This window comes from Pollicipes pollicipes, unplaced genomic scaffold (genome assembly GCF_011947565.3).
Source record: "Pollicipes pollicipes isolate AB1234 unplaced genomic scaffold, Ppol_2.1 Scaffold_4002;HRSCAF=4701_pilon_pilon_pilon, whole genome shotgun sequence".
NCBI lineage: Eukaryota > Metazoa > Arthropoda > Thecostraca > Pollicipedomorpha > Pollicipedidae > Pollicipes > Pollicipes pollicipes.
Genome location: NW_023596420.1, coordinates 5,417,501 through 5,439,803, shown reverse-complemented (window position 1 = coordinate 5,439,803; position 22,303 = coordinate 5,417,501). Strand labels below are relative to the sequence as shown.

The following is a 22,303-nucleotide window of genomic DNA, read 5'->3' as shown; positions in this document are numbered from 1 at the left end:
CGCAGTGACGCAATGTCCCGAGCGGCAACCACTCAGCTGGAATGTCGCGAGGCCTTTTGCGTGTCACCGTACCGCATTGGTGAGGACGGCTGGAGGCGGATTGCTCGCGCCGGTTCCGGGGACTCCAGACGCGCCATCACGGGCTGCGACGCAACGGCTGGCGTTACGTCGCAGCGCTTCGATTGCGGTCGTGATCTCCTCCGCCGCCCACGCATCAGCAGCTGCCGTCGGCGAGTGCGCAGCGCGTCGTGGCATACCTTCAGCGACCCGCGCCGTGCCGGGACGGCAGGGTCCGACGCGGCGCCGCGCGATCAGGGCTGTCCCTGCTCATCTGCCATCGGCGAGGTTGGTGGATGTCGTTTCAGTCCACGCCGTGTTCTGGTGGGGCCCGTGCCTGTCTGCACTGGTCCCCGCTGGATTCTCTTCGCTCGCCAGCGTCTGCCATGTTTCAATCAGGAGCGCCGGTGTCGGTACATCGGACACGTGATCGGCGTTCATGGCTGTCATTGGCCCGAAATAAGGTGGTTGGCGAGCCCTAAATCCACAATGGTCGTCGTCATTTCACCGCCGCCACCGCCGCTCGTGGCGTGAGGACGGGCTCAGACCCGGACTCATACCCGGGGCTGCACTGGCTGGCGCGGAGGTCCGGTAGCATTGCTCGACAGCTCACGGTGAAGCGAACCCCCAGATAGATCCCTTGATTGTTGGGCTTGGTGTGGCTGACACCGTACTTGCGCGCATTCACAGTTCTCTTTTGTAGGATACATTCATCAGAAAAAATGAGCACGCATCGCTTAAGCCGAGTTCAAGTGGCTATTGTACCAACGTGCAACTTTGACCTACTTTTGACAAGCTTCCATTGAAGACGTGTTGCAAATGGCCTGGACGTGAATAATAGTCTTGTAATTCAATAGACATTGATTGCCATCGGCCTGGCTTAGTTTCGCCAGGCTTTTGCATGATGTGCTAAGTTTGCGGCCAATTCCAACTTGTCCCTCCGCCCGGCCAATCAGCGAAAGTTTGGGTGATACTGGACGTGAAGATCAGGTTAGATGGATGACCCCCCGGCTTCCCCTCCCTCGGTGTTCCGCCACAGCTGCGGCTGTTGGGACAGGCTGGTCCCCAACCGTGAATTGTTTGGTATTTACATCAGCGGCCGGGGCCTCCACAGTCACATATAGAAGTGGCCGTTAATTTACCCATGGTAATGACCAATGCATAGCAAGTAGTAAGGAAGCGAGCTTATCTAAGAGAGGGAGGAGGGGGGCGGGCCGCCGTGGTGGTAAGTGAAACACAGCGTGGGAAGAGGAGGGTATGCAGGCATTGAAAACAGCGCAAGAACGCGAGCGCTGCCGCCACCAGAGCCGTCGCCGCGTGCAGCGCATGGTGCGCCCCCGCCTCGGCCGCTGGCTCACCCGCGGCTCCCTTCGTTGCAGCGTTGGACTTGGCGCAGAGCAGCAACGTGCAGGATGCGTTCGTCATCGCCGTGGAGCAGCAGGCCCGCGAGCGTCTGGAGAAGCTGTCGGCCCTGCGGAAGATCAAGCCGGTGGATATGACCAAGCTCTCCCAGCAGGTGGGTGGGGCGCCCGGCACGGCGCTCGTGAGTGGGCGTGTGTTGGGGAGAGCACCGCTGGATGAGGTGCGGTGTAGGTGGGGGTGGTCTGATCCGACTGGTTCGGAGTCTGGGTACAGAACACGTGGAGAGTCGTCGTCGTTGTTGGGGTTTCACGGCACACGCAGCGGTTGAGGCTATATGGCGTCGCCCGCCTCTCACCCTGGCGGGGAGGGTGGGTGCCGCAGGGAAACAAACCCCGTACCTCTGATTCTCCAGACGTCCAGTGGTTAGCGCAAGACGACGTGTGCAGACGGGCGGAACTGCTCGGCACTGATCCCGCGAGCGCCACGTGCGAGAAGGGTTGGAAGAGAGGGATCTAATCTCCTGCCAGACAATGATGTCCAAAATATGTCCACGGCGTTTCCGCGTACCGCATCGGACATTCCGAACCGAGGATGATGTAACCAACTTAAGCGCCCTCCAAAGAACGTAAAGGCTGAATTTACGTTAGGGTATTGTATTGAACGTCATTGGAAGGCACTGCGCACCTTCCCTAGCCATTTTTCCAGATGTTCTGCTCAGGCCAAAGCTGGCCTGCATGGAGCGGCTCAGACGGCAGACATGGAAGCCTGTACAGTGTGTTCCGAGCTGGCAAAAATCGTTGATGGTATTTGATAATGTCCGTCGTTGGCGGACTTCATCAAATAAGCGGATTTTCTCGGCGCTGTAGCGTATGTCGATGACTGACACATGTCATCGACTTAATGTCGGTCAGGGAGTCGGTGGCTATGAACGCGCGCGATTTGAGGCCCGCTTACGGACATGATAGTAGCATCCTCAGAGCTTCCAAGACCGTTCATGTGACGCCCAGAACACGGCCTAAAACCCTGCAGCAGGTAGGAACTCCAAGTGGGAAGTGCCCAGCGCATCGCGACTGCCGGTCTGCCAATGCGACACAATGAAAGAAGATTATGAACGCGGTTGTTTTTCCCGCCTCTGAAGCGCGCTCCGCGTCTCTGCCGACAAGCCGGCCACGCTCCGTGCGTAGCCGGAAGTGTCGGGTGGTGCGCCGAGCGCCGCCGCCGCGCCGCGCTCGCCGCCGCGTCGCGCTCGCCGCCGCGTCCGCGCTCCCCGCCGCAGCAGCCAGCCTCGCAGGCCGCCATTGCGGACGCGCTGTGCGGACGGTGTTGAATAGCTGACGGGCCGTGGAGCGGCCGCTGCTGGCGACAGGGCGCTGCACGCTGCCCAGGCCGTCCGTCTCTGTCGGCCGGCCGTCTCGCGCCCCGCCCGTGCCCGGCGCGCTGTGGGAGCCGGCCGGACCGTTGTCACCCTCTCCGGCCGGCCGGCCGGTGAGCGGGACATCCGTCACGCGCCGTGACGCGCGGGACGTCCGTCACGCGCTGTGACGCGCGGGCTCGCGCGCTCGCGTGGTGGAGAGACGTCGGTCCCGGAGAGCGGGACCTTGTTGCTGTTGGTTGATGAACATAGTGCACAGGTACTGGAGGCCGTTATGGGGTGTTTGATGGTTACACATGTGTGCGAGCATACCTTGTATCTATTTGCCGGTGGAAACAAACCATGGACACCTACCGGAAGCTCGGCACTTCCGGTTACACCTAGCATGTTGATGTGCCAGCAACTGAGCAGTGCCGGGCATCGGCACGTTTCCATCCCTAGCTGCGCCACTCGGAAACCTCCAGCCTGGACCTAGGCCCCAGGTGGGGCGCATGTTTCCAACGCCCACTTTCAAGGCAGCTTTACGACCCCACGTGCGGTAAGTAAGTGCTCCCGTCTCCGGCGCGTCCACTATCCATAATGCACAGGGAGCCCGAGCTGGGCCCGGTCGGCACGTGTACCCACGTGCTGGCCGTCTTCGTAAACCGCTCCGACTCGGCCGTTAGAGGCGGCGTCGCCATCGAACCGGTCGGCCGAGGGGCGCGACGTGGCCTCTCCGGGCGGCCGGCGGCCGGCGCGCGGCGACGCGCCTGAATTATTGAGCACGCCGCGGCCCGTCCCCGGCGCCGGCCGCGGCCGCCTCCGGCGCCTGGCCGCCGCCGCGGACGGCGCTGGGGACGGGCCGGGTCACGGCGCGGCGCCGCTCCCACGGCCCAGCCATGCGTGTCACGTTGTGACGTGCTCCGGGCCGACCTGGCCCGGCTCCGAGCGGAGCGGGCCGGGTCGGGCGCGAGCGGCGCCCCGTCTGCGCTCAACGCCGACCTTGGGAGGAGCCGGAGGCCGCGCCGGCCAGCCCTGCCGGCGACGCCGCGGCGCCGCCAACGGTGTGGCGCCGTTTTCCGCGATGTCGTTGGTGGTCTGCGGCTGCGAGGGACGCTCGTGCTGCGGCGGAGACGCCGGAGGGTGGCCCCGACGCAGCACGAGTGGCACACCAGGAAGGTGTCGCGTTTTGGACGCGCTGTTCACGGCTCGTCGGACGGGTCGCAGGTAGCGTCGGTAGCGAACCTCGCCGCCGCGGCTCCGAGCCGTGCCAGTTCGGAGCTCGTGTCCGTTCCCCGGCCGCGGGGCCGGCCTGGGCTGGGCTGGGCTGGGCTGGGGCTGGGCTGGGCTGGGCTGGGCTGGGCTGGGCTGGGCTGGGCTGGGCTGGGCTGGGCTGGGCTGGGATGGGCTGGGCTAGGCCGGGCCGGGCCAGGCCGGGCCGGGCCGGGCCGGGCCGGCCTTGTCTCACAGGAGCGTCGATGCCTCGCGTCCCGCATCGCGCCGTCGGCCCGTCGGCGAGCGGCGCGTGTGTGCGGCGGCTTTCTCTTTCCCAGCGCGCGACCGTGACCTCCCTGGCGGCCGGCCGGTGGCGCCTCTGGCGGCCGCCGGCCGAACCGCCGGCCGCCTCGCGGCCTCATTGCCATTCATGGGAGCCCGGGGGTGAGCGACGCGACCGGGCGGTGCTGCACGGCAGCCGGCAAATGACGCGGCCCGTGACAGTGGCACGCTGCCCGAAAGCTCCTCTCTCTCAATACGGTGGTTGGTCGGGAGCCGGCGGCCAGGGATTAGCCATCAGCGCTTGGAATCAATCGCGGAGAAGAGCTCCGCCGCCGCTGATTGGGCTGGCTCGCGTGGTCGGGATCGCCGAGCGGTTTCCGTTCTCACAAACAAGTCGTCAGCGTGTCGTGCGAGGCGCTCATTTGTTCTCGCCTGAGTGTCGTTTCGGTTATGACGGTGGTGCATGTGAGGGGGTAATGCACCAACTGGTCCCGGTTCTGCATTGTTTTGTTCTCTCTCTCCCATCCCCCCCCCCCCCCCCAGCCTCTCCCTCTCCATTCTGTCTGCCTTTCGCCTATCCCTATTTTCTCTCGATGTTGTCAATGGTCTGCCTGTACGAAACGGGAGCCAGACCCTGGTCTGCAGCCAGACCTGTCCGCCGCGAGGGCGGGGATGTGTGGATGTCGCCGCAAGCGTCCCGCTGAATTAACCAGGAGTTGCCGCGGATTACCGTTGCCGAAGCCGGGCCCCGAAATGCCTGCACGTCTGTCGGCATCGAACGATTGCTAGCAGCAGGCTGTCTGGAAAAGCTCCAACCCTCTTGATACCCCCCCCCCCCCCCCTTCCCCTCCAATCTCACACAGCACGCGAGGCCGGAAGCGGACCGTGCGTCCTGCGGGCGCCCCCGCCGCGCCGGAGCCGCCGCGCGATCGGCGGCGGCGGCGGCGGCGGCGGCGGGTGGCGCGGTGAGGGCGACGATCGGAGCCGCGTGCCAGCGCCGGCCGCGCCCCACCCCGCCCGAAATACAGCGGGCGCGGCGGGCGCGTCGCGCTCGCTCCCGCGGCCGGGCAGCACGACGGCCGGGCTCCAGTGGCGCTGCGGTGGAGCGGCGGTGGCGCGTGCCGAGCTTTCGCGGCGCGTCTCCTGACGGGACATGGGCAGCGGCGTGTCCGAGCCCCCGGCGGTGCCGCACCACCCCCGACCTGATCAGGATCGAGGTAACTGGACGGGAGCGCTGGGCCGTTGGTACGCACCAATGGTGCCGTCATGCGTTGCTGCGCCAGCGGTCTGTTGGTGTACTGGTGCCCTAGCGGTCGGTGGTCCAGTGATCCGCTGGTGTAGTGGTGTGAGAGTTCGTTGGTGCGCTGGTGCGTCTGCGGGTAAAGAAGTCAACAGGTTGCGCGCATTTGTCACACCAGAGTTTCACTGCTTTGAAGGTCGTTTTTTATAAGTGGATGCGGCAGGTTGCGATTTATTGTTTGGGATGCCAGATATCGCGGCGGTCGCCTGAGCGCACGTGGCATGGTGCGCTCGAAGCTCGAGTTTGGGCCCTCAGCGCGAGAGCCACGGCCCAGCCGGTGGGCCAGTGGAGCAGTGCTTGTTAGATTGATCATTAGCATCAAATTGGCTCTATCACATGACGGTCGAAACATTTTGTTATTTCTGGATCAGCAGTATTTACGATCTTGATATATCGATATGTGATATCTCGCCCCTTCCCGATAGTTCCCGGCACATGACAGGTCGTGTTTTTCATTGTTGACCAGCGATATCATCAGTGATTTACTGTCATTATCATTGGAACGCACATATCACTGTCATTGGAACGTACACATCACTATCATTGCATACATCGGAACGGCAGGAGCTTAAGGCCGGTCTTAATTACATCAACCGCGATCAATGGATCGACCGCTCCAGCAGGGGCCCATTAGAGTATGAGCTCAGCAGCGCTTCACCGCCCCAGCGTCAGTGGACTGGTGCCACACGTGTCCATCGGTCCCGTACTCAATCACCGGCCCACTGGGGCTGGCGCACGTCTGGGCCAGTCTTCCGGACCACTTCCGCGCGCCACGACCCCTTCCGCTCGGCCGGCGTCGCTCACGGGCGCCGCTCACCTCCTGTCCGTGTCCGTGTCCGTGTTCGTTGCCCGGATCGTGGCCGTGTTCTGGACCTGGCCGGGGCGGAGGGCTGCTTGTCTCGTGGGTTGTCGGGGCGGGGCGCGGCCAGCGCTCGGCCGGCGTCGTTGGGGACTGCCCCGGCGGCGAGCCCACCGCTGCGCGGTCGTTCAGTGGGCGCCGCCGGCCGCCTTCCGTACTCCGTTATTGGGTTATGCACCAGGGTTTGGCCAGTCCTGTGTCTTCGGCTGAAGTTCCGCTCCGGACATTAATGGCCGGCTGTCTCAAGAGCGACGCCCAGCCATTCTCGGAAAGGCACCAGAGCCTGTAATGGCTCGAAGGCTGGTTACTGCGAGTTAGCAGTAAATCACTGCTGTAGGAGCAGTTGGACCCTGCGACTCCTGGGATGTTTTGCGTTAACTGCGTGGCAACGTAGTGCACATTTATGATCATATTAAATGATGGAGCGCAGATGCTGCGGCCGCCGACTAGAACGGCTTGTGCACCCAACAAGAGTTTTTATGACAGTCAAGTGTTATGGATGGAGGATGTGGGGTTCCAGACAGAGACTTTTACATGGTATACAGGTGAAGAGAATCCCGTTGCTTTATGCCGTTTGATGCCACCAGCTAACAAATTCTTCGCTTCTACCATGCATGTGGCATCGACGTGCGGGTTGTGCTACCATGGTAAGATTCGATAATATCGCGTAATTTTCCCTACTACGTAAGTCTTCACTTGCATCACATGCTTCGAAGCGACCTTGACTCTCACCAGCTGTCCAACGCCGACCAACCCTGACGCAATCGCGCGCCCCGTTCCAGCTGTCCAGCACAGAGAAGGCGCAGGAGAGCAACCAGCTGAACGGCATCATCGAGTCCAACACCGTGTACGTGACGTCGGTGCCGTCGCTGAGCGGTGGATCGCAGCGCGAGAACGCGCCGGAGCGGCAGGCCTCTAGCGGCGGCCAGGACTCGCTCGACGCCTCCGGCGAGCTCGAGCTGAACCAGGAGCTGCGACCGCGCGCCGCCACCGTGGTGGAGGTGACGCCCGAGGGCGGCGAGGCTGGCCGCCGGCGCAGGTCGCAGCGGCGCGCCGTCGAGGCCGCCGACGCGATGGCCGGCCGCTGCGGCGTGAACGGCGCCGCGCCGGCCGAGGCGGAGGATCCGCAGCGCGCCAGCGGCAAGTTCAAGAACAAGGTGTTCATCTCGCACAATGACAGCAAGCGGAGCAGCAAGGAGAGCCTGAGGTGAGTGTCGAGGGGGGTCAAGGAGAGCCTGAGGTGAGTGTCGAGGGGGGTCAAGGAGAGCCTGAGGTGGGTGTCGAGGGGAGTCAAGGAGAGCCTGAGGTGAGTGTCGAGGGGGGGTCAAGGAGAGCCTGAGGTGAATGTCGAGGGGGGTCAAGGAGAGCCTGAGGAGGGTGTCGAGGGGGGTCAGGGAGAGCCTGAGGTGAGTGTCGAGGGGGTCAAGGAGAGCCTGAGGTGAGTGTCGAGGGGGGTCAAGGAGAGCCTGAGGTGAGTGTCGAGGGGGATCAGGGAGAGCCTGAGGTGGGTGTCGAGGGGGTCAAGGAGAGCCTGAGGTGGGTGTCGAGGGGGTTCGAAGAGAGCCTGAGGTGAGTGTCGAGGGGGATCAGGGAGAGCCTGAGGTGGGTGTCGAAGGGGGGTCGAGGAGAGCTTGAGTTGGGTGCCGAGAGGGGGGGTCAAAGAGAGCCTGAGGTGAGGGTCGAGGGAGTCCAGGAGAGCCTGAGGTGAGTGTCGAGGGGGTCAAGGAGAGCCTGAGGTGGGTGTCGAGGGGGTCAAGGAGAGCCTGAGGTGGGTGGGGGGGGGGGGGTCAAGAAGAGCCTGAGGTGAGTGTCGAGGGGGGTCAAAGAGAGTCTGAGGTGAGTGTCGAGGGGGTCAAGGAGAGCCTCAGGTGAGTGTCGAGGGGGTCAAGGAGAGCCTCAGGTGAGTGTCGAGGGTGTCAAGGAGAGCCTCAGGTGAGTGTCGAGGGGGGGGGGGGGGGCGTCAAAACGATACAGCAAGGAAAGCCTCGGGTGAGTGTCGAGGAGGAAGGGGGGGGGGGGTCACGCGGTGTGGTGGAGTTGACGCTGTTGTGATGGGCTTGATATCGTAGGGAGAAAAGCTCGTGGTTTGGGAAAACCAATCACAATGCAATCAGAAGTTACGTGTGTTGGACGTGCTGGCGGACGTGGATTGGGAGGGTTTGTTGCTTTGGGGACTTTTTTTCCCCAAATTTCCCCAAAGCGGCACTGTGAGCCCACCATCAACATTCTGTGCGGTCATATTAGTAAGTTGCTGGCACATTTCTAGGAATGCGAGACTGCGACCTAGATGGTATCCGCGCGGGTTCTCAATGAATTGTCCGTATATTGCAGACGATATTGCGTTTTGGTTGGAACTGTTGCTAATCGCACGGGTCCACAGTAGCGCGAATCGAGCAGCCCGTTGTTGTCGAGTGCCTTCTGCCAGATGTAATGCCGCCGCGGGAAACGCCGCTTTCCGTCAGTCAGCAGGCCACGTCAGTCAGTCAACATGACTCAGTCAGCCAACAAGCCCCAGTCAGTCAACAAGCCGCGTTTTGCCGAACGTGTCGCGCGGGGTGAGACACATTCGCCATGCGCTCGCGTTTTGTAACCACTTGCAGTGATTCATGCCTGGACTTAACGATAAGGGCGATTGGCTGTAAAGTGTCCAGTCGCCCGCTACGATGCTGCCGGCGACCTAGACTGGATTACACTGCAGAGCGCTGCTGTGTGTCCCACCCGGCGCAGAGAGCTCACCCATGGCGGGCCTGATTCACTCGGGTATCTGACCTGATAGCGTGGCGCCGGTGGACACGGCCCTCCGGCCGTCCCGTGCTGCCGTCCCCTATCAGCGGGCCAGCGGTGCTTTATCGGCGGTGGCGGGTCCGACAACGGCCGTCGCGGGCGGCGACAGTGAGCGCGTCGCTCCCGGCGGAAGCGTTGGACGCGGAGTCCGTCAGTCGATGTGGTCGGAGCGGCGCCGCCGTTCTGTTCCGGGAGGGCGCGGCGGCGGGTACAGTGGGCTGACCCGCGGGGCACGTCTCGGTCGAGCCGGAGCGAGAGAGACACTGCGCGGCTGTGCTCCGTCGCGTCCCAGCTCGGGAGACGCCGTGCTGTCAGGCTTAGCTGTGCACCGAGTGAGAGAGCGGGAGAGAGGAGCGAGAGCGCGCCAGGGGCAATCGTGCTGCAGGGCTCAGATGTGCGGCGACTGAGAGGAGCCGTCTGGCCGCCCGCATCGCAGCGCGTGATTGACAGCGACGCCTCGGCGGGCGACTTGGCACGTCGGCGTTGACGGGTGCGCGCGGTGGCACTGCCGGGCGCCGCTCTTGGCACGTGTGACGTGACGCGCCAGCGCCGGCGCCCGGCGAGCCCTACACGGCGGCGGGGAGGCCCACCGCGGCCCGGCCGAGAGCCGGGGACGACCGCGAGCGGCGGGCCCGTCCCGGCCAGCGTCGGGGTCGGCCGGCAAGAGAGGGGCGTGATGAGGCCGGGTCGCGTGAGCGTGCAGTAGCGCTCCGGGCAGCGGCGTCGCGGCCCCGGACGGACCGGAAAGAGTGAGTGCGGGGAGTGCGGAGCGGCGGAGCGGCGCCGGCGCCGCGTGCCGGGCGCGTCTCGTGTGTCGACGGGCGTGATGGCGGCGGCCGGCTCGTGCTGGGACTGGTGGCCGACCGCGCTGACGGCGCAGTGCTGTTACAGCTCCCACAAGTCGAGCCGGACGGCGAGCAGCGGCGGCGGTCGCAGTCGTGCTGGCAGCGTCGAGCAGCTGCAGCTGGAGGCCGTCATGAACCAACTGGACCGCGGCCCGCACCGCGAGATGGCCGTGGACGTGCCCGAGTCGTTCGTGGCGCGCACCAAGACGCCGCCGCGCTACCCACCGCCACGCGCCGCGGCCGCGGCCGCCGTTCCCGGCGCGCGGCCGGCGAACGGCGCGGCGCGGTCGGAGCCGCCGGCGCGCGAGGCGCCGGGCACGCCGACCGAGCCGCCAGCGCCGGCGCCGCGCCCCAGCCTGGATCGCAGCCGCGGCAGCAGCACCACCAGCCGCGACTCGGAGCCGAGCCGCGAGCAGATGGAGCGCATCAGGAAGTACCAGGTGAGGAGGAGCGGAGCGGCTGAAGGAGGAGGGGGGGGGGGGGGGGGGCACTGAGGTGGCAGTAGGGATGGCAGGGCAGGCGTCATGTAAGGATCTTTTGCAGAGCGCTTGCCAAGAAAGGTGAGAATGACAGATCAGTGGGAATGCCTTGCGTTTAGGTGTTACATGCTAGTGTATGTTCGCGCGAGTATGATGTGGCCAAACAATTCATGGTATTTCCGCGAGGCTCGCTCTCTTAGGTTTAAGCATGACTTCTCACAGTCATGAAAGTTATGAGTGCTGTTTTATCGTAACTCCGCATGAAACATGAATGTCTAGTTGTCACGCCTGTGCAAATTTACTGTTTTTTCTTCATCCAGTGTGAGTTGCGGTTGTCGTCATCGTTGTAAGAGATTTTATGTAGTCGTGTCCTCTCCCGTGAGGATGCTACCTTTCACGTCGAATGGTTCCGACCGTCAGCCGTTTTTGCAACTGCTCGCTTGATACTGTCCGACAAAGTTCAACGAGTGCCCTTTCAAGGATAGCACTCATCGACCTTCGTGTGTGTGTGGGGGGGGGGGGGGGGCTGGCGGGGTGACGCACCGATGGCGCAGGTGTCCCCCGGCGGGCCGCCGTGCCACTGTACCTCCCTCAAACAAAATATTGCTGCGCCACCAACAAGGGTCCCATAGACGCGCACATTCACCGGCCCCGGTACGGCAGCTGGCTGCTGGTGTGCACTGCGCTGGCCGGCGCGGCGAACCCAGCTGGGTGCTGATGTGCGATCTGCAGTATCTTGTACGTACCGTCTGCAGTATCTGCTCGCGTTGCCACCGTTCCACTTACACTACGACTTAGAAAAGGCAACCGCCAACAGCATACACTCGCTGTGTAGGAAAGCTGTATCTCTGCTAAGCAGGCCAGCCGCTGCATTCTTGACATATCAGTGCGCGAAAGGTTGGCTGCAAAAGCGGACTAACGCTTTATCAGCCCTCCGCCAAACCAAAGCAGCCTGTGTCGTACAGAAGGCACGTGTAGCTATGTACTCGATTGGAACATTCCGCGGAATACAAAGTAGTCTTTGCTGAGACGCATACCCTCGCAAAACGTGCCTTACTTTGATTCGCTCCAAAAACACAGTACATCCGCCGCCTCGACACTTCATCGCGGTATGACTCCCTTACGGGAGCACAGCCGGCCTCACACCCGGAAGCAGGGCAGTCGCACCGTCCTCCGGTACCCTCACCACCTACTTTGACCTGCGCGCGCAGTCCCGGAACCCCGCCGCCACAACCCCTTCACCAGCGGAGTCGGCAGACGGCAATAGCCTAGGGCCGCGCGCGCTTGTGATCACCGCGGCGGCCGGCCGCGTCGGCGGCGACCCGCCCGGGGCGCGGCCCGCGAGCCGCGCCGTCGCTGACCGAGCGCGGACGGCGGCGGCGCTCCGTCGGCCGCCGTCGGCCGCCGTCGGTCGCCAGAGACGGCCGTCGGCGCCGGCGCCGACGGACGCGCCGGGCGTGGGCGCGCGCGCTGCGCCGGGTCTGCCGCGGCGGCTGCGCGCGTCACGATCGCCGACCGGCCGGCCGGCCGCGCGGCCGTGGTCTGCAGCGCGCCGGGAACTGGTTTGCCGCGCCGGCCGCGCCGCCCGCGCCCGCACTCTGCAGCGGCGGGCGGAGGACGTCGCAGCGGCCGCCGCTACCGTCGCTGCCGCCGCGACCGCCGCAATAGCCGACACAGTGACGCGAGGCCGCGCCGACGGGGACGCTCACGGTGACGCGTCCCGCCCAGTGACGCGCCGCTCGGCGGCAGTGACGCGCTCGGCCGCGCCGGTGGCGCCGCGCCCGCGCCCTGGCGACCCGTCACCGGACGCGCGAGTGTGTGCTGAGATCGTCCCGAGTCGCCGCTCGCAGCGAGGGGCGGCGGCCCCAGCTATGCGCGTGTGACGCACGCCCGTCTTCGGTGATCGACAGCGCCGCCGTCGCGCAGTGACCGGCGTCGGCGGTGGCCAGTGACCGCAGTGACGGGGAAGCCATCGGAGCGTGCTCAGCGCGTGACGCCATGTACAAATTCCAGGAGGACATCCGGCGCGACCGGGAGATGCGTGAGAAACGCTCCAAGGAGGAGGAGTTCCTGCGCTCGTCGCTGCGAGGTAGCGAGAAAATGAAGCGGCTCGAACAGAGGCCTGCACCCACCGGCTTTGTGAACAATGGCTATGACGCGCACGGGCCAGAGCACGCGACCGCCGCCGCCGGTGGCATAGGTAAGCGCACCGCACTGACACCTCGACCTCCATCCCAGCGACCTTGACACCCGTGGGAGCGGCGCGGCTGCGGCCGGCGCGGCGCCAGGACGGGCCCGACCGCGGCCCGCTGCCAGGTCGCCGCCGGCGCGGAGCACCGTGTTTTGCGCCGGCGATGGGAGCGCCGGGGTGGCGCAGTGGCTCTCTGCGGGAGCCGCCTGCGCGCGTCTGCTGCTGGCTTCCGGGACGGCTGGTGGGCTGCCATGACGGCGGACCACCCGGAGCGGGGGCGGTCCGTGCGCCTGTCTCGTTTCCCTGGGTAGGGACGCCCGTGCAGGCTGGGCCGCAGCTGCGGCTCTGTTGCCCAGGTGGGCGGAGCCCCTCCCCCTGCCATGTCCCAGCGTCCCCCTCCCCCGATCCCCGGTCGGAACCGCACCGGTCTCGCATTGGTGTGACGTGTAATTTGGCAGCGGGCCAACGTGCCCGCCGCCGCCGCTGCTGCTGGCCGGCTGATTCTGCAAATACCGCCCCTCGTCCACCATCGGCACCCGTTAAGAACTGGTTCTCGCTGATGCCTGCCGGTCGGTCGGCGCCGTACCGAGTCCGGCGTCACGTGCTGCTGACGCCTACCATGCTGGTGGCCCTGGGGAGCGCGGCTTAGCGGCTCCCTCAGAGAGATGAGTCAGACTGGGCCGCGGAAGCCCACGGTTCTCGGAGGAAAGTCCGCGGCACCCGCGTCTCGCCCGCCAGCCGGCCGTTCACGGGGATGAAGGCAGAGGGACGGCCGTCTGCTGTTTGGATACGGCTAGCCAATGGAGAGGATGATATTGGTCGGCACGGACGGGCGGCGCCGGAGCCGCCTTTGTTACCCGCGTCGCTTATGGTGTGGGGTCTGGGGTGACAGCCGGTCGCCGCATAAAGGTGTTAATCGCCCCCAGTGCCAGCCCGTTAGACCAGGGGTTTCCAATTTTAGCAGGTATTGCCCGTATGATTTGCGAGCGTCCGACCCAAGCATCTATCGGAATCGTAGGAACCAGTTCTAAGCTGCGGTTCTTGTCAGCTAGGGCGCGCGCTGCCCGCAAATTTCAGTTTTGTTTTTGTCACGTGGGGCGAAATGAAGTTACGTTAAATTCGGTTACGTAATGGTCAGTTACGAACTTCAACATCCTTGTGTAAATTTGTAACCATAAACTAAACGCCGTAACTAACTGTGGTGGTCTGTTGAGCATAGCTTCACGTCAATGGGCGGCCGGACAACGTACCTCCGGAGAGCCTTAGTCTTGTGACCGAACGGTGGGATGGAGACGCGCCAACAGCCGAGAGACACTGCGTCCCTCGTGCATTTTGACCTCGAGGAACAATGTGTTCATATATCTTGCGAACCAATCGACCGCACGGCGAATAATCTCAGTGTGGGAGCTTGTCAATATCAGCTACTTTCATCTGCCCACCGAGCATCGGGGCATACGGGCGTCGTACTGCTGCGCGACTTTGGGCCTGGTCTCAAAGGGAAACGTCGAGCTATTTTGGGGCCGGTGTGCGCTTTGGCATCGCAAGCTAAGCTTGCACATTCGCCATGTAGGCGCCGGGGAAAAACTTAAGCCTCCCGCGATGATACCTGGTTGAGACTTGGATGCAGCGAAGAGCGTGACTTGCACAACGTACTCGCTGCTTTGCAGACATCGCAGCTTCACCTGGATCTATCGCCTAGGCGTGGCATAGTTGTGAGAGGGTACCCACCGTGTTTATATGTGCTCATTTCAAAGAACGTTTCATGTTCAGGCTACAACTACAGAACTTTGAGGCAAGCGCGTTCAGTTTATTTTTCAGCATTGCAAAGCTTGTACCGCAGTCATTTGCGGAGGTTGAAAGGGGTCGTCTAACACAGGTGGCGCGTCCCTTTGCTAGTTTCCAGTGAAGCACTTACGGAATTGTATTCCGTTTGGGCTGGGCCTGGCCGTTTAAGCTCGTAATTTTGCGCTAGATAAGGTGACACTCCGTCGTCACGCGACCTCGCTGACAGTGAAATTGCAGCGATCATCGTGGAGTATATATCGACATACACGGGCCGGCGATGACGCCATCACGCACTCTGTGTGCCTCGGGACTGGCGTCACGCACTCTGTGTGCCTCGGGACTGGCGTCACGCACTCTGTGTGCCTCGGGACTGGCGTGGTGTTGCGTGATGGCCGTTAGCCGACGCGCCCTCCCGCCTGATCGCGCATCACTTGGGCCCGCTGATGCGCCGCAGTTCGTGATTGCGATGACGAGCGTGTGTCGGCGTCGGCGTCGCGAGTGCGAGGCGCTTTCCCGGAAAGTGGTGGGAACGGGAACATAACACTTTCACGGTAGGCATGACTAGTGTGGTCTCCTGCGACGTTCGCGCAGTGAAGCGAGTAACCATTCGTCTTGAATAATACGTTGGCCTGTTTTCCTCTCGTGTGGGAGCTATTTCCAGCATGAGTCTCATCTTTTCGGCCCCGGAGCTCACAACTTTCATTTGCAAACAATATGAGGTGGCAGTATATGAGCTCTGCGAAATTGAACAAGTGGTCTGCTTCAGCGACGAATAGGCAGCCAACTCGGACCAATGCGGGCACGGCGGTCCGGCGGGGACTGCGGATTATAACATTGGGCGCCCGAGTGGACGCCCGCCCTGTCACCGTCCTTGGGTGATATCACCGCGCGAGGGATCGCACTCCTGGTGTTTAGTCACGCGCTTTGCCACACACCACACAGCGCTTGTTTCCATCGGGTCATATAGTGCGTACTGATTGGGGGGTTGAATGCCCGTGACGTGTACCGGGCTGTACCGATCGGTTTACATTTTGACACATTTGACTTAGCACAAGTAACCGGGAGATGTGAGCTTTATGCGCGGGACCCTCCCCTCTTCACATGTGCCGCGTCACTCCCCATCAGCGGGTTGTCCCCGCTCCACCCTTGTTGACATTTCTATCGACCGAGAGCAGCGTTCCGAGCGGGCGGCTCGAGCTCTGCGGCCGGCCGTCTCCGCCGTGGCCCCGGTCCGTCGGCGGGGAGCGGTGCCGGCGCCCTCCGTACCGCCAGTGCGGCTATCTCCCGCCCGGCCCGAGACACTGGGGCGGCCCGATAAGGCGCCGTTCACGAGCGCCAGTCGTTAACATTCCTCGCGGCGGCGCGCCACGGCCGGCGTCTCTTGTCGGGCGCGCTGGACGCTGGTGCTGGTGCTGGTGCTGGACGCTGGTGCTCGGCGCCGGACGAAGTCACGGTGTGAGGACACGGTCACGCGCGTGCTGACGGACAATTGGGCTCAGTTGCGGACGGATGGACGGTGGCAGCGTAAATCAGGGGTGCGCCTGGAAGTACAGTACCCTGATCAAAAGGGTCACGCTCCCGGGAGTTTCCGCGTGCCGGCGTTCAGTTTCACCGTTGAAATCGGCGCGAGGAATGATAATGCTAATGGCCGCAGTGATCACTCACGTGACTCGATAATCGGGTCTCCGCCCGAGAACGGCAGCCAGTGACAGATTTCCGGCAGCGGGCGAGAGGACTGGGTCTGCCAGACTGGTGGATGCCGCGAGGCGCTGTCCGTGGTATGACTGCCTCATCGCGCGGGAAGATCTGAAACCCAGGACTCCCAGAGAATCTAAATACCTCAGCCCGAGCAGGTTTCATTGGCACGTCTTCCGGCTCTTCCCTCGTCTGTACAGAGACACGCCACGCGTCCACCGCTCCCTGCGCTCTCCCTGCCCACCCCGCTCTCGCCCCGTCGGGCTCCGCCCCAGCCCGTCCCGTGGTCGCCCCCACCCTCCTATCCCGACCCGCCTGCAGGCCGTACCTCGTCTGCACGGTACCGGCGCGACTAACGGCACGGCCGGCGCGGCCCAGCGCCACGGGGCACGCCTGCGCATGAGCACGCTGCACGCGCCGTCTGCTGCCCGAGCACAGCCCGAGCATCGCTCAGGCAGGACCCGAGCCTCGCCCAAACGTCGCCCGAGCAGGGTGCGCCGTTGCGCGCGCGGTCGAAGGCATGTGCCCGTCCCCGGCGACGCGGCTGGACCGACCGTCCCGCGGTGCGGCCCGCGACCGATCGGCATCAGTCGACGGAGGAATGTGGGGGACGCCAGCGACCGGTGCACGCCCGGTGGACGGCTGGTGGACGGCTGGTGTGGGTGCGTGCGTGCGTGCGTGCGTGCGTGCGTGCGTGCGTGTCATTGGGGCTTTACGACGCACTCAGCTGCTGAGGCTGTATGGCGTCGCCTGCCTCTCACCCTGGCAGGAAGGGCGGGCACCGCGGGGTGGACGGCTGGTGGACGGCCGGAAGACTCCCGGTGGACAGCTGGTGGACGGTGAGGTGGCGCTTGTGCAGCGCGGAGCCGCCCGCACGGCCGTGTGTGTTTCTCGCGCCGAAGGACTTTTTTCGCGCCGCGCTAATGAGTCAGCGCGACTCCAACGCTCTTGAAGACCGGTCCTGGGGGCGGCTGTTTGGCTTGATTTTGAGAGTAAGGGCCTGTTCTGTTCCGCCGCTGTGCGTTAGCTTATCCAAAGGTCTTGATATTTAGGGCACTGGCGACGGGATGTTTTTCGTTGCACGTCCGACACTCGGCTGCCGTAGTGTACTCGGGCCGGTGCCGGCGCTGGTTTCGCGTCTCGCGGCCGTCTGGGCCGCTGCGTCAGCCTCTCCCATTAGTAAAGTGGACCTCTCCAACACCAACGCACTCGCCATTCGGGAGCGGGCTGCCACAGCCAAAGCCGACCTTGCCAGACGCTCCGTCTCCGGTGGCGGCGGCGGGCTGCCCGAGGCCGTCGTGCCGCCCGGCGGCTGGAGGCGGACGGCGCAGGCACGGCGCTGCGTTGCCACCCTGCAGCGGCGCGCTCCGCAGCCTTTGTCCTGCGCAGAGTCAGCTGAAGCTGGTGGCTGGGGGCGGACGGCGCAGGCACGGCGCTGCGTTGCCGCCCTGCAGCGGCGCGCTCTGCAGCCTTTGTCCTGCGCAGAGTCAGCTGAGGCTGGCGGCTGGTGCGAGCCGGGCGGCCCGCCAGCGTCCGGCGGGCTGCAGTCAGGCAGGGAGGAGGCGCCGATGATGACCTGTAGAGGGCAGAGCGTGCACGGGGGATGACCTGCAGAGGGCGGGAGGATGCGCCGGGGTGAGGAGCACAGGCGAGGGGAGGTGCAGCAAATGCACCCAGGACGGACGGTCGAGGTTGAGGTTGAGGTTGAGGTTGGGTTGCCAGGTGGAGGAGGGATGGACGGTGCTGACTGTGGATGCGGTGGTACGGACACTCAGGAAAGCTCGGCGTTTGTAGCGGACGGTGCTCTTCGGATATGATGAGCGGAAACATTGCACGCTGCGAGCATCCCAGAGACGGCCAGCCGTCAATCATCACCGGGCGCCTCCCCCCGCCCACCCCACCCCACCCGTACCCGTCAGTCCACCCGGTTCTCATCTTACTCTCCCTTTTACGCCGGCCGGGCGTTCCTGCGGTGACGGTGTCGCCGCCGCCGCCCGGCCCCACCGCTGCCGGGCCGCCGGCCTGGCCAGCGGCGCGTGAATGCCGGCTCGACGGTGGGCGCGGGGCTGGAGGCGGGCCGGCCGCGGTACCGTTGGCCGCCACACCGGGCGGCGGCGGTCGCGGCCAGTCGCGCCGCGCCGTTCGGCCGGTGCTGGGCCCGCGGTGACGCGCAGGGCGCCGGGCGCCGGCAGCGCTCTGTGACGTCACAGGAGCCCACGCTGACGGCGGCTCCTCCCCGGGCGGCGAGACGTGAGTACCGCACCGCCGCCGCCGCCGAGACCTCGACGCCAGGCCGGGCCGGTGGCGCGCTCGTGGTTGCCACGCCTCCGAGAGGGAAGGGTTTGTTTTGTTTCGGTCCTGTCCTCCGCACGGGTCCGTTGGGAGGCTGCGGCGGATAGCGGACTACCGTGCCCGCCTCTCGGTGCTGCTCTGGTGGCTGAGAGTGCTTATGGACCGCCTGTCCAGTGGCGGCCAATGTCACTGGACGGCAGAGACGCGCGTCACCTGGCTATGATTGTCGGCGTCACCGGACGGCAGGGGCTTGCTGGGCCGTCCCGGTCGCTCCCCTCCCCCCCCCCCCCCCCATCTGCCCTCGCTGGTGCCGCCTGTCAATCAGACCGGTCCACACAACGCATTCTCGCGAGCGCGCACGCCGCCCGCGTCACTGCCGCCGCCGCCGCCGCCGCCGCCATCGCCGCCGGCTGCCTCGTAACCGGTTTTTGTACGGCCAGCATTAGAGTGAGCCGAACGCGGGCCGTATACGAGGTGCGGCCGGCGGGAGAAGCAGGGAGGCTGCTGGCGGTGGCGGCGCGCCCGCCGCTGCCTTGTTCTGCGCTGACGCAGGCGGCGTGTGTTGGCGTTGGAAGGTCGGGTGGGACGGGGAAGCGGGGGGGGGGGGGGGGAAGTGACGGCGGAGGACAGCAAGTGACCTGAACATTTATCGGTGACTGAGCCAGATCGCAGAGGCTGGGGCGAGGCACTGGCGGCCGCTGCGATGTCGCTGAGGCGGGGCAGCAGACGCGGGAGGCGCCCGACGCCGGAGGAGCCCGACCTCGCTGCGCCGGCTCGGCGATGAGCGATGGGAGCCGGGCGTGGACGGCTGCCGCGGCCAGCGCGTCAGGCGATCGCTCGGCCACGGCCCGCGCGCCGCACGCACGGCGCCGCATTGTTCTCGCGGCGGGACGGCGCCGCGCGTGGCCGGCGCCGGCAGCCGGGGCACGGCCGACCGGCGCCGGTGGTCGGCCTGTGTCAGCGTGTGCCAGACGGCGCCGGCTCGCCCGGCCGCACGGCCGCTCTGGGGCCTCCATTTGGCCATCCTCGGACCGATATTGTCATCGATTGGCGCTGATTCGTCCGCGGCCCTGCTCTGCCCTCGCGGCGCTCCTGCGCTCTGCCGCCTGGGACGGGGCACGCCGCGGCGGAACGGAGAGAGGGCCGGCCGCCGGAGAGAGCTGGCCGCTGGCTGGCTAGCTGAGCGTGAGACGAGTGTTCGTCGCCCGATGAGAGCCGGATCCGCGTAGAGTCTTTCGGTCGGATGCAGCTGGCATTGAAGTGGAGCGCTCAACGCTGGTTGCTTCGGTTTTTCAACACTTATTGCCAGTGACATTTTCTGAGTGGCTTTTTAAGGTTCCTATACTAATTTACCCTGGCCTTGATTGTGTAATTTATCTTCAGGAATGTGTGGGTTTATTCAATTTGAGGATCAATTGAGACCTCTCGGATCTTGGAATAGCAAGACACATTGTGCACTATGGCCTACTCAGCTTCAGAAATTGTAGGTTTGGCCGTCTGAAAGGGTTCAGTTTTATTACCCACACATGTGTTTTCCTCCCGGATTCTGGTTCAGATGCAATGGCCTGGATCCTTAGCAATACATGTTTATAATGCCCAGGCGGACGTGCCAGTGAAAACTGTACGAAAGTGGCCACAGTGAACTCGCTTCTAAACTCACACGCCAAGCCCCGTTCCAGTCGGTAATCCAGGCACGCCGTGTAGCTTGCTAGCCGGCTGTACACCTGGCCGAACATAGCCGGAAGTGTGCCGCTTCCGGCGCACGTGCCGCGCCCGGTGTGGCGGGCGGGCAGGGCTGCCTGCCATCTGGTGGCGGGGAGAAGGGGTAGGGCGTCGCGGCCGTGCTCAGCTCAGCGCATGAGTCGGAGATTTGCCGCGGGGCGCGGGTGGACAGGAGGTGGCGGGTATTCCCCGCTGGGTCATGAGACGCCCGTGGCCGGCGGGAGACGCAGTGGAGAGAGCGGGAGCTGACGAGGCGGTGTGTGCAGAATGCGCGCCTTGCCGCGCCGGTCGTGTGGGGGAGTTTCGTGCTTGGAGGCGGCCGCCGGCGGCTTGAACGGGGCATTGGACGACGTAGGGGGTTTGGTCTCCTGGCTGGCCGAGGCCGGGCGCCCGCCGCCGGTGGGACTTCCCGCTTGACTGTCGCTGCCGCTGGCTGTTGGTGGGCTGCCTTTTGCTCCCTGCTCTCGCCATTTTCCCTTTGCCCTGTCACCCATTGGTCTCATTTCACAACGTTCGGCTGTATACCAGCTTCTTTGTTTGCATGCATTCCGGCTGGCTTTGTCTTTTTGCTTTGTTGTAAACTTTGGTGCATTTTTAACGTGATCCCGCTGTTCATAAGGCGTCGTGTGATACTTTTGATCAGTTGGGTCTTTTCCATAGCACTGTTCGCACCTGCCGTGCTGTGGCATCTGGAAATCTTATGTTTTTCCTTGTGGGCATATTCGCTATGGTCGCTTGTTTATACTGCAACGCGCTGTATTATTCAGCCGCCTTTTCCTTTCTGCGAACCGGCTCTTTCTGCGCGCTGATTCTGCACTAATCGTGCGTTGTATTCTGCCCCCTTTCAGATGACTCCCAGCTGAATGTGACTAACCTCAGCCTCGAGACCACGATCCTGAACAAACTGTACCCGGCCGCCCAGGGCCCGCGCGAGCCCGCCTCCTCCGCCAGCTCGCGGCGCGCCTCGCAGGTGAACCGCGTCAACTCGGGCATCGAGCGCGGCCAGACGCTGAACGGGCCTCCTGCTGCACCCGCAGAGCTCTCCGAGCTGCTGGCCTCGCTCAAGCAGATCCAGCGGGCGCTGCGTTCGGACGGCCGCGGCCTGCAGCACGAGCTGGCGGCCGCCCAAGCGCTGCTCACCTCGCCAGAGTTCCAGCGCGTGCTGGCCGTGCACAACAAGGTGCAAGAGATCTGGTGCTTTAGCGCGCCGCCCTCGGCGCTCTGCCACAACGCTCAGGACGTGGTGCAGGAGGTGGGTGGCGTGTGCTGCTGCGCAGGCGGGGACGTGCTGGATGTGGTTACTGGTGTGGAGGTGGGGAAGTTGATAGAAGTGATGTGAGTTTGGGTTTTGGGCGCATAGGCTGGCTCTAAATTAACGGCCGCGCTATCCTGAACGATGCTTACTCTATTTTGGCCTTTATTTGTGCCACGCTCGAAGCTGTCTCACTGTTCATGTCACTGTTTTCTTAATGACTTTGTCCCATAATCTTAATGACTTTGTCCGACACTGCACGCACTGCACTTGGAACGACCCGCAGTGGGCCGCCGATCTAACACACGTTGGTGCGGTCGCCGCCAGGTGGTGGGCGTGCTGCAGGACTCCTCGACGCCCGAGGCGGCCGAGCTGGTCGACCTGCTGACCCGGTTCGACATGGAGGGCCTGCTGTACTCGCACGACCAGATCGCGGTGCGCGGCTCGGCAGCCGCCTCGCCCGAGCCCAGCCCGCTGCTGGACGACTACGCCGAGCGCGTGCACCACTATACGGACCCGCGCGTGCGGGTCATCCGGCTGGAGAAGACCAACGAGCCGCTGGTGAGCGCGCGCCCTCCGGCTGCGGCGAGGTCCCAGCACTCGGGGGCGCAGCGTGCTTTGAGCCACTCGTTTTCTGACCAGGTGGTGGATATTTATATTATATTTCTGATTATATGTCTAACCTCAGGGGCGAGTCTATGCAGAGCAAGTGCTGAGCTCCAGGAGTTGTCTGCTTTTCATTTCAGGGCGCAGTTACCACAAACGCAATGTTCAAAGCCTCAGCAGTGTTTAGTTTTCACTTCAGTGACGAATCCACATCCAAGCCGGTCTC

General features: G+C 64.2%; 1 protein-coding gene across 5 annotated transcripts in view; it reads left to right on the top strand.

The window, feature by feature from the left end:
• sdt (MAGUK p55 family member stardust) overlaps nucleotides 1–22,303 on the top strand; it is a 97,101-nt gene that overhangs the window by 61,934 nt on the left and 12,864 nt on the right. For 4 of the 5 annotated variants that reach the window (XM_037216382.1, XM_037216386.1, XM_037216384.1 and 1 more), the window contains 6 exons: nucleotides 1,437–1,573; nucleotides 7,209–7,633; nucleotides 10,102–10,495; nucleotides 12,548–12,734; nucleotides 21,068–21,471; nucleotides 21,799–22,032. In XM_037216382.1, the coding sequence (XP_037072277.1) occupies nucleotides 1,437–1,573; nucleotides 7,209–7,633; nucleotides 10,102–10,495; nucleotides 12,548–12,734; nucleotides 21,068–21,471; nucleotides 21,799–22,032 (1,781 nt within the window). The remainder of the gene's footprint in view (nucleotides 1–1,436; nucleotides 1,574–7,208; nucleotides 7,634–10,101; nucleotides 10,496–12,547; nucleotides 12,735–21,067; nucleotides 21,472–21,798; nucleotides 22,033–22,303) is intronic. The other variant, XM_037216383.1, reaches the window with a different exon arrangement.